Genomic DNA, 11,626 nt, shown 5'->3' with positions numbered 1-11,626 from the left:
TTGCTCCCACGGACACCCTAACAGAGCAGTCATCACTTGGTAGCTATTTCCTACACCCTTTGTCTAGGGAACCATGGCTCCAGATAAGGCCATATATGTTTAGTAAAGTAACTGTTTCAAATGTTTTCCATCAGAGCTGGAGAGATGGCTCAGCGGTTAAGAGCACTGACTGCTCTTCCAAAGGTCCTGAGTTCAATTCCCAGCAACCACATGGTGGTTCACAATCATCTGTAATGGGATCCGATGCCCTCTTCTGGTGTGTCTGAAGACAGCTAGCTATAGTGTATTCATAAACATAAAAATAAACAAATCTTTTTTTTTTCTTCCGGAGCTGGGGACCGAACCCAGGGCCTTGTGCTTGCTAGGCAAGCGCTCTACCACTGAGCTAAATCCCCAACCCCAAACAAATAAATCTTAAAAACAAATGTTTTCCATCTATGGGTTCCTGGAACACACAGGTATGGAGCCCAGAGACTGACAGCCAACTGATAATGTCACAGGCCATTGCACCTGAACACCTTCAGCGATTTTATTTGTTAGACACAAAAGCTGGGCATGGATGACACATTGTGGTCTCTCCTTACAAGACAACTTGGCAATGAAAAAGAATGAAATATTATACACGTGAACGTGCTGAGAGATAGTCAGATGGCAGCCAGACTACCTTAAGGCCCTGTGTCAAAAACGGAGGTCTAGGTGTGAGGTCCTGTGGTGGAGCAGTTGCCTAGTGTGTGAAAAGCACAGGGGTAAAGGGTGAGAGCATGGGGGGTGGGGTCTGTGTGGCCTCCTGGAAGCTGGAACACGTTGGCAGAGGCTAGGTAGCTGATCACAGGAGAAACATGTTCTCTGATAGTCTGCAAACCATCTGAATTGGAGGAGGCAACTCGTCCGTTTGTGTCTTGTGAAGGCTCTGAGAATCCGTCCCTTGGCACCTCAAGGTAGCTTCACAATCCTTGGAGCTCTGTGCTCTGTAGACAATTCATTTCTCCCTCTGCCTTAGTTTTCTTTGTATCTATGACCCTTCTACTGTCTCCTCCCCGGTGTTGGGGTGACAGCCCTCCGTTTCTCTGCCTGATAAATGAGAAAACCTCAGTCTGGAGAAGCTGAGTGTTCTCCGCTGCCTACTGAAATCTACAAGGGCATGAAGGTTCCAGACGGTTTCCTTTGTGGATGGAGAACCAACTCCTCTCTCTCTCTCTCTCTCTCTCTCTCTCTCTCTCTCTCTCTCTCTCTCTTTGGTGCGGGTAAGACACAGGGACTTCTGGGCAGGGCATGTATCAGCCAAGCTTCTATATATGCTCAGGTCCAACCATCCAGAGAGGAGGCTGCTGGCCCGAGGCCTGTGATTGGCCTTCTTGGACCCCGCCCTCAGAGGTTGGTCTCCACATCGTGCCCCAGATACAGGGGGTGGGTCTCGGCGACTGGCTTGAGGCCAGGGGGCTTCTTGGTCACAGCAGGGATGTCTTCCGGTCCCTGGGAGAAAGCAGAGGACATCATACACCCGCCCCAGATGGGGTCCCCAGGACTAGGTCAGCTACGTGCAGGGTGACCCAGCAACCGTCCACCAGAGTAAACTGCTGCCCGGGCTAGCCTTGTAGCTGAGGTTCATCCTCCTGCCTCCACCTTCCTGGTGCTATGCAAGCACTCCACCCAGGCCCAGCCCCAGCCCCGGCTCTATTTCATTGTGTTTTCTGAGGACAGGGTTTCACTCTATCCTGGTGTAAGACTTGCAGTGATCCTCCTGCCTCAGTGCCTACATCAGGTTCATAACGTTATTTTATTTCTGTTATGGTGTGAGGTGTGGGTGTTATGCCAGCATGTGTGCATGCCTGGAGCCTTAGATCCTGGGGAATTGGAGTGGCAGACAATGGTGTTCATGTAGTGCCAGGAACGGACCTGCAGGCCTAGCCGGTCACTTCCTACTGTCACTTGAAATAGGCTCTCATGGGGCCCAGGCAGGCCTGCTATGCAGCTTGGGTTGGCCTCGAACTCCTGGCCTGGCACTCCACGTTTCTATCTTTGTACTAGAAAAACTTCTCCTTTCTTTGTGTTACTCTGGTCACTTGATCTGAGGTGACAGTGTCTCCCACTTTCAGGTCATTGACTGGTTCTACAGTCCCCGACCTCAGCTCTAGCCTAGCTCCCCTGCCCCCCTGTTTCTTATGTAATTGTGAATTAAGTAATGTTATCTTAAGAATATTCTTCATGAGTCTCTCTCTCTTTCTCTCAAGGGGAAACCAGTTTCCCCTGCCACAGGCAGGAAATAATTGTTTAAAAAAACAGATAAGATAAAAATAGACAGTGCTCATGTGTCGGCCCCTGGGAAAGGGACAGCTTTAACCACAGAGAGGAATCTGCCGGGCCCCTTTGGTCACACCCGCCAGGTCCCCATGGCCTTGGTTCCCAGTGACTCGGGATAGATCTGACCTTCACCAGGCTCTCCTCCAGGGTGGCAGTGTCTTCCTTTGGGGCCACAGACGCTGTCTGTCGAGCAAGGTCCCACCACAGCAATCCGGGACCCAGGGAGCTGCGCTTGGTGGGACCTGAGGGGCAGAGAGATCAGGAACTCAGGGCTGAGTGTTTGCCCAACTCGGTCAGCAGCTATGGTGGCCCACCCAGTTCATCTCAGTTGCTTCATCTGCAGCTAGAGGGGTCAAATGGTTTCAGTCTTAGTTTATTTGTCTCTTTTGAGTTAGGGTCTCCAGTACAGTTCAGTGTGTGCCGGAACTGATGGCATTCTCCTGCCTCTGCCTTCAGAGTGTTGGCATCACAGACGGGCATCATCACCTACCTCAGCTGGCTGGGAGTGCCTAGCATTTGGCCCCTCTCTGTTTCAACCCTAATGTCTAGAAGTTCAACAAAAGCCTGAGGGTATCAGGTCACCAAATCACAGGAGTGAGGAAGCCAGGCTGAGGCTGGGAGTCGGGTGTCAAAGGCCCTCATCTCAGAGGGGAGAGCTCTTGCTGTGCAGACAGCCCTGGCTTCCATCCCCAGAACCGAACCTTATAAACCAGGTATGGTGGTGCATGCCCTCAGGGGCAGATGGAAGAGGGGGAGTCAAGGTCTGCCTCAGCTACCTAAGGAATTTGAGGCCAGCCTGGGCTACATGAGACCCTGTCTCGAAAGGAAATATATGACTAAAAGAGAAAGAATATAGTCTGTGTTGAGTTCGGTGACGCACAAAGGTCATCCAAACTCTCATAAAGGTGAGGCAGGAGGATTGTTTCTAGGATCAGCCTGAGCTGCAGAGTGAGACCCCTCATCTCAAACCCATGCAAACAGGATGCTGTGAAACCCAGGAGCCTCCCCACGCTGAGATTTGCTTCAGGACCACGGACAGCGCCCCACATCCCTGGTCAAGGCAGGGACTTTCCTGGTGGAACCTGCCTCATTCAGTTCCCACATCTGCAAAACAGAACCAGCCTTGTTCGGCGCTGTGGGCCTAAAGGATGATGCAAACGTGCCAGCTGTCAGCCCGATGGCGGCCTCTTTTACCTCTCCCTTTGCAAAGTGGAGGGTGGAGGCAGGAGGATGAGCAGCTGACTCCGAAGGAGGCCGCTGCACTTACCAGTAAGGTAGCTGATGAGAGCACCGCAAAGCATGGTGGTCAGCGTGCCCAGAGCCCCGTAATAGAGATAGGAGATGGCGTAAAAGGTATCAGCGAGGGCAGGGCGGCCCGTGTCCATTCCAGAACTGGGGTGGGAGAGCACAGGCGTGAGATGCCTTCTTCCTCTGTCTGTCCACCAGCCCGCTGTGTCAGCTGAGCCCAGCTTCAGCCATTCCTCAGATACCGTGTGTGCAGTGGCCAGGTCTCCCCTCTTTCTGTTACGGCCTACCACCCACCATGGTCGCCCATTGATCTTGCAATTAAATGAAACTGAATGCTTAGAAAGAAACCTGGTCGGGGTTGGGGATTTAGCTCAGTGGTAGAGCGCTTGCCTAGGAAGCGCAAGGCCCTGGGTTCGGTCCCCAGCTCCGAAAAAAAGAAAAAGGAAAAAAAAAAAAAAAAAAGAAAGAAAGAAAGAAAGAAACCTGGTCAAAACCTCCATGGCTGTGCATGAAGAAGTTAGTTCCTAGATGTGCCCTCTGAAGAGGCACACACAGGAAAACATCAACAGGACCTGATTAAGCTTCGGAAGGTTTTAGATGGCATGAAGTTTCGCCTAGCATTTTCTCTTCTTTCTCTGTATTTTTCTAGAAGGAACCCAGGACCTCTCTAATGCTAGGAAAGTACTCAACCAGTGAGCAACATCCCAAACCCAAAGTCTAAAAGGTCTTGAACTCATAGCCTCCCCAAGGCTGGGAAGAGGAGCTTGTGCATACTTGGCTTTGTGCACAACTATGTTCACAACAGCCCCAACCAGGGCATCACCCACATGGCCATCCACTGATGAGCAGTTATACACAGGTATATCCGTTCAATGGAATATTACTCAGCCCTGAAAGGGAAGGAACTGATGGTGGACACTACAGTCATAGATAATCACCCACATGGCCATCCACTGATGAGCAGTTATACACAGGTATATCCGTTCAATGGAATATTACTCAGCCCTGAAAGGGAAGGAACTGATGGTGGATACTACAGTCATAGATAATCCAGGGTGAACTTCCAAAATAAAGTTAGATGCAAAAGTTCACATATTCTAAGAGTCTGTTCTTAGGAAATGCCTAGTAGAGGTGAACCCAGACTTAAAAACATGGATCCTCCCAGAAGCTAGGAGAACTAAAATATTTAATTAATTTTTTTTTAGGAGCTGAGAACCAAACCCAGGGCCTTGCACTTACTAGGCAAGCACTCTACCACTGAACTAAATCCACAACCCCAAAATTTTATTTAATGCGGACCAAATTGTCCTCAAACTTACTCTGTAGTCGAGTATAGTCTGTGATCTAACCTGTTGCCTCTAAGGTGCTGGGAAGCTCTGTCACCATACCCAGTGAAAACTAAGTTTTTATGATTAGCTGTGTAGCATGTGAATTACATCCCAATAAAAATAGAATAATTAATAGAGAAAGAAGACAGTTCTATATGAGTTTGAGGCCAGCCTGGTCTACAAGAGTGAGTTTCTGTACAGCCAGGGCTACACAGAGAAACCTTGTCTGGAGAAACAAAAAAGGGACAGGAGGGAAAGGGATGGGAGGGAACAGGAGGGGAGAAGAGGGGAGAGGAGAAAGAAAAGAAGAAAGAAACAGAGTAGTCAGATGTGTTAGAACACACCTGTCACCTCAACATGCAGCAGGTGGAGGAAGGAGGATCAGGGGTTTGTTCAGGGTCATCTTTGGCTACATAGAGAGTTCTAGGGCCAGCCTGGGTTACATGAAACTTTGTTTCAAAGTACTAAAATAAAATAAAATAAAAAGTAAAAGCAAGCCAATTCTTCTGCCTTTGGCTCCTCTGTCCTTCTATTAAGCCCAGGTTACCTCACTGTAGCCTCATAACTTGAATGTAGCTTGACCCGAGGGCCTTTGCACAAACCAATTTTGTCCCCCTAGGAATGCTCTTTCCTCACCTCCCAGGCCATACCTGTTAACATCCTCAAATCACACCCTGGACCCCCAATCCTAGGCTGTTCACCTGGGGATCCCGTTGGAAGCGTTGGTGGCTCCAGGTGGGCCCAGGAGGACCGAATCGTTGGTGCAGCCTGCAGCCGAGGTGGGCAGCACCCCCATGGTCTGCTCTCCAGGGGGATACAGTGTGGCCCCTACGGCCACCCACAGGGATACAGCCAAGCCTGCTGCCAACCCGGAGAGAACGCCCTGGGGGCGGGGCCACAGTGAGGGGGGGCATGCTGACCACGCCTCTCAAGACCACACCCACCACCCTCCCCACTCACTGGCGTGTTGCAGGCTGGGAGCAGCATCCCAAGCGTGAAGGCGCCTAGTAGAGGCCCACTGATGACACCCATCACAGTGAAGGAACCCTACAAGGGTGGTGGAGAAGGGCTGGGCTTACCCACCACTTCTTGGGACTCAGTTTACCCTATGGAATACCATTGCCAGTCTTGAGATTCCTCTGTGCCCTAATTTCCTCAACCCTATTTCTCCCCCAATGCTGGTAGACAGAGTCAGTGATGGATTTCACATGTGTCCTCGACCTCTCTATGTAGCTAGGGATGGTCTTGAACTCCTCATCTTCCCACCTCAGCCTCTAGGATGACAGGCATTCAATACTATGCCAACGCCCCGACCCCGCCCCTGCCCCCGCCCCCACTAGTGTCCCCAGTAACCTGAGCATCTCCCTGAGCCTCAGGTGGGGTTGGGGTCTCACCTGGAGGACACCACCTCCCAGCAGTGAGGACAGAGCAGCCACAGTGAGGCAGGCAGAGCCGTAGATGAATGCTGTGGCAGAGGGGTATCACAGTCAGTATGGGGTACCCACTCTGGTGCTGAACCCTGAACCCCAGTCCCCCAAACTCACAGAGCCCTTTAGAGATGAAAACCAACTTCCGAGGTGCCAGGCCAGGCATCCTCGGCTTGATGAGGTCTTCCACAGTCACAGCTGCCATGGCGTTGATGCTGGTGGATGCAGTGCTGTGATGGAGGAGAAGCAAGCCTTAGGACACAGTGCAGGCTGCCTAAGCACAGGCCACCAGACACATGGACAGGGCTGGTTCCGTCCCTCTGCCTGAAGCCATCCTCCATGACTGACGGACAGGGCCAGAACTTGGCATCCTCCAGGGGATGATAGTCAGTCAATTATGACCAGAGGCCCTGAGGCTGAGTCACAGCTGAGGGGCAAGCAGGGAGCTTACCTGAGGGTGCCACTGTAGGCACAGGCCAGGAAGAGCCCGGGGACCCCGGGCAGATCCTCAAAAATGTCCAACACAAGCAGCGGCATGTACTGCAGAAGACAGAGGCCTCTGTGACATGGGGGACAAGGAGACAGGCCAGCCTGGGCTACATTGTCAGTTGCAGGTTAGCCTGAGCTACAATGAAACCCTATCTCAACAACCCCTACCCTCCAAAAGGAAGAGTGTAGCCATTATTATTATCTTAAGTGTCCTGTCATGCTGGCCTGAGGTCTCATCTTTTCTTGATGTCCACAGGGACATTTTTGTGACTCTCAGTTGATCCTCTGGTCTGTTCTCACAAGACTGTGGCTCCCTACTGCCTCCCAGGCTCACCTCCCCGCTTTCCCCAGACCATCCTCTGAGCTCTCTTGTCTCACAAAGTTTCACAGGCTGCACCTTCTAGAAGGAATGCTTTTCCAGCCCCCACCCCCAGTCCCCATGGAGGGGGAAGTTAGGCAGAGTCTGATGTATGTGAGCTCACCTGGTCGGGGGCTGAGATACGGCCTGTGAGGAGGGGGTCACAGTCCTTGTAGTAGACGAACATGACAATGCCACAGCAAGCTGCACTGGCCACAATCAGGAAGAGGCCCAGCTGGTTGACAAGCAGGGCCCTGGGGGATGGAGTGGCCTTAGGAGTGTGTAGGGAGGGGGCAGCCTGTCCCAGAAGCCTCTGTGTGGGTCCCTCACCTGCATACTCACAGTTTGGCCTTTCCCTCTGTGTGGCAGGCCACATAGCGCTGTACCTGGGCTTGGTTCACACCGTACATGGAGAGCCACACCAGTGTGCCACCCACTATGAAAGTCCAGAAGGTGTACCGGCTCCGAGGATCAGGGTCAAAGCTAAGTAGGGAATGAGGCAGGTTACCAACCATGCAAGGATGTCACCCTCCCCAGATCACCCATGGCTTTTCTAGATCCTAAGGGGACATTTGCAGTGAGTTTTGAAGTATGAGGAGTTTTCTACATTGAGTTTTGTTCCCCTCTGTGACCCCTGGGTGTGGGGACTCAAAAGTTATCATCCTATCATCACAGTGCTGGGAAGGCTGAGGGGCAGAAGTGGGGCTAGCCTGGGCTGCACAGTGAGGCCCCAGCTCTCACTCCATCAGGTTGATCCGGGAATGGTTCTGAGCGAGGCTGAGCACGTTCCGGGGACCCCCCAGGAGAATGACGCCTCGGGCCAGGATCACCCAGAAGCCAACGAGCATTACCACAACCTGGAACACATCTGTCCAGACCACGGCCTTCATACCACCCTGTGCAGAAGAGGGGATGCAGGTCATAGGCCCACCCAGGGCCCCTGGGCTGGGCTGAGTGGGGAGAAGGCTGAAGAGTGACCCCAGCTCACCCTGCCTGGTTTCCTGTGGCACAGGAAACCAAAGCCCCCTTCTTGACCTTCCCCTCTGGGAAACTGTGCTTTCCCAGGGTTGGTGGGTCAGAGGGTTAGACAGGGTGAGGGGGAATGGATGCGATGGCCCCAGGCATCTCAGAAAACAGTCCAACACCCAATATTGTCATTATCCCTTGTTTGTTTCTGGCCCGTGTAGACTGGGCTGGCCTAGAACTTACAAGCTTCCAGCCTCAGCCACCCCAGTGCTGCTGTAACAGGAGCTAGACAGCTACTCCTGTTTTCACCAGCTGTTTTTTCTCTCTGCCATTCATATAAAGCTGAGCTTCCACGGCAGGAAACAGCAACTAGAACGTGCCAGCCCCTCAGGTGGCACAGCCAATCAGGGGGCCAGGAGAAGAACAGGCCAGAGTCTCAGGCAGATCCAGCTGAAACCAGTTCACTGCTGGGCAGGAGCCAGGAAAGGCAGAGGGCCAGCTTAGGCACCAGAGCGACCATGGGAAGGCAAAACTCTGTCAGGGCTGCTGGATCCAGCCACACCTGAAGCTCACATGTCTGTCCATCAGTCCTTATGTTGGAGAGGTCACAGGGGCCAGTTACACAGGGGCTACCTCAGGACCCAGGGAGCAGTTATGGTGCTGCCTGCCTGGGGTTCCCCCCGCCCCGCACCCCGTGTCAGCTGCTACAACCCATTTACCACGGTAGTGTACAAGGTGCAGATGATTCCTGTGGACAGGAGCGATGCCCAGATGTCCAACCCGGTCACTGCAAAACACATGTCCTGTTAAGTCTCCCTCATCCTGTCTGCTCACATAGGGTCCAGCCTGGGCTCCTGGCCCCTCCCCCTCACTACAGCCAGACCTTGGTTCAGGATGAGCGCAGGCGCGTAGATCACGATGCCTGTATACAGCATCTGTGGGTGGGGAGGGCGGTGATGGCAAGGGGAGGGCGAACGGTGTGGAGCCAGAAAGGGGGGGGGTCGTTCAGGCAGAGGGAGGGGCGGAACCAGGTTGCGATTTTAGGTGGGATGAGGTGGAGCTAGGTGTGCTGAGGGAGCTATGAGCGTGACTCTGGTATGTTCACAAAAGCTGAGCTCAGGTCGGGAAGGGGCGGGGCCATGTAGAATGGGGGTGTGGCGTGAGGTCAGGTTGGGGCGGGCTGTGAGAATGGTTGGTGTGGGCGTGGCAGGGCGGGCAGCTCGCTCACCGTGGCCACCAAGTACTGCAGCGTCCCGCAGAGCCGGACCGCTCGGCTGAAGCGCAGCTCTAGGTACTGCAGAGGGAGCCAAGGGATGGAGGTTACCGGGCAAGTGACCCCTCAGCCACCCTCAATGTTCCTACTCTCTCCCGAAGTGTGCAACTGAGCTTTTACAGAGTCAGAGTCTCTGTGTAGGCCAAGCCGGCTTGGATCTCGCAGCACTCCTCCTGTCAGAGCTTCTCTAGTACTGAGATATCAGACATGGGACTTCAAATTGTCACTACACTTGTTGGACGGTTGCAGAGTCGCCCTCAGATTTGAGACTGGGGTCTCCCTAGTGAGTCCAAGCTGGCCTGGTACTATGGCAATCTTCCTGCCTCAATCTCCCTAGTGCTGAGACTACTGGCCGATGCCGTCCCGTTTTTCACTACGGTTGTTGAGCGGTTGGGAAATCCTGCACCTTGCTGCAGGCGTTTGAACTCTGTCGGGCGCCTGTGGGTGGCTGATCCGGGGCGCAGGCGGGGACGGGTGTCAGTAGGAGGCCACTGCCCCAAGGCTGCTGTGAGCTGTGGGACCCGGACTCGATCTTCCTTCTTCCTGGCCCTGCCCGGTGCCCGAGACATCTTCCCGGAACCTTCCCGTGGGACAAAGTTCCCTACCTGGTAGGTGCTGGTAAGGCCCAGGCGGTAGAAGATCGGCAAGAAGAGAAACGCTGTGAGCAGCGAGTTGAGCAACTGACCCGCGCACATCCACAGGAACTTGAGCCCGTAGCGCGCTGCCTCGGCGGGGACCCCGAGCACCTGCACAGCCGACATGAAACTGGCGGCCAGCGACAGCCCCACAGGAACGGCTGCCAACTGCCGGCCCCCGGTAAAGAAGTCGTCGGCACTGCGTTGGCCACCGCGGGCCAGGCCGACCCATAGCCCGATGCCCGTGGACACCAGCAGCATGGTCGCGAACACGCCGTAGTCCCAGGCGCCGAAGGTGGCCCGGGCCCCGGCCTCCGCACCCTCCATGGAGACAGGTGACTCGGTGAGGAGAGGATGCGGAGGACGTCGGGGACTCTCGGTCAGTGGGAGAGTCGCAGCGCGAGTCACCGCTGGGCCGTCGATCCACTCGCTTTTCGCGCTGCGGATTTATTGAACTCCGGGGTCAGCGCAGCTCCGCCCCCAGCCTGGGAGGCGGGCGCGACCCGCACCCTTTCGGTCCTGGGACGAGCGGGCCTGCAGGGGTGCGGGCAGTCGGGGTGGGGGAACACTCGTGTCTCCTGACCCTTTCTCCCACATCTAGGGCTTGTTCCGTATAGGGTTGTGGAGAGATGGGAAAGGCTATGGACGGCTCAGACCTCCGCTCACAGTCTAAGGAATTTAGGAAGCGGAGTTATGAGGAACCCCGGACTAGGGTTCACTTTCGGAGACTTCCGGGCTCCATAAGGAAAAAGCGAGCGACTGGAGCCCTTCCCCCAGAGAGCATCTACCTTTCTCCGCAGCTTGGGAGAAGGAACTGTCCAACCTTGCCCTTCAGCTAACCCGGTGGGAGGCACTCAGGTTCTCTTGGAGAATTTCTTTCTTCTGCTTTAGGACTCCCCACCTGTACAAGGGCACTCTGGACCTATGATGTGTGTACATGTGCACACGCGTTTGAGGCTAAGTCTCATGCAGCTCAGGCTGGCATGTTGTCCTGACCTGGCTGTCTTCTCAGTTTTCCCTTTCCCACAGGCTGGCCTCGGAGGTGAGGTCCTTCTGCCTTAGCTTCCTTACTGCTGGGATGAGAAGTGAGGGTTTGTTGGGCACCCATCACTCCCTTCTATCGCAGGCATAACTGGGTGAGAACAGTTTGCCCATTGTGACTTTCAAGGGACCCTTTTCTGGTGAACTGGCCGGTTCTGGGGTGTTCAGGGTTGACTGCCTGTGGAGTCCTCCGTTTCTGGTGGCTGGCAGGTAGGACTAAGGCACGCGCCCCCTTGTGGGCTCATGATGTATATGGACTCGCCGCCCGCCTGGAAGTGCTGTCAGGAGACCTGACTAGGGCAGGCTCGTAAGCCTAGGTGGCAGGCTAAGAGGTCGACAAACAGGAGGGAGGGGAAGAGCCTTCCAGAGGCAGGTAGGCTGGATTGCCATGCTGGGACACTCGCGGTCATGCCGGTGCTCAGCCACCAGGGAGGGCTGGAGCTGGTGTTGCATGCCACTGCAACTTTATGTCATAGGGCCTCTCCGTGTAGCCCTGGCTGTTCTGGAACTCACCTTGTAGACCAGAATGGCCTACACTTTTGACTCCTAGTGGCTTAGTC

General features: G+C 54.3%; 1 protein-coding gene across 1 annotated transcript; it reads right to left on the bottom strand.

Moving 5' to 3' along the window:
- Nucleotides 1-511: 511 nt before the first annotated feature.
- On the bottom strand, nt 512-10,436 carry Slc5a5 (solute carrier family 5 member 5). The gene is given in 15 exon segments (NM_052983.2): nt 512-1,473; nt 2,428-2,543; nt 3,569-3,693; nt 5,579-5,760; nt 5,838-5,924; nt 6,272-6,342; nt 6,422-6,534; nt 6,756-6,844; nt 7,276-7,405; nt 7,494-7,634; nt 7,893-8,047; nt 8,837-8,904; nt 9,001-9,052; nt 9,346-9,411; nt 9,996-10,436. Coding segments are annotated over 15 exon segments (1,857 nt in total). The 5' UTR covers nt 10,353-10,436; the 3' UTR covers nt 512-1,368.
- Nucleotides 10,437-11,626: the final 1,190 nt, after the last annotated feature.

Source organism: Rattus norvegicus, chromosome 16 (assembly GCF_021556685.1).
Source record: "Rattus norvegicus strain SHRSP/BbbUtx chromosome 16, alternate assembly SHRSP_T2T, whole genome shotgun sequence".
NCBI lineage: Eukaryota > Metazoa > Chordata > Mammalia > Rodentia > Muridae > Rattus > Rattus norvegicus.
This window is presented reverse-complemented; position numbering and strand designations above follow the sequence as displayed.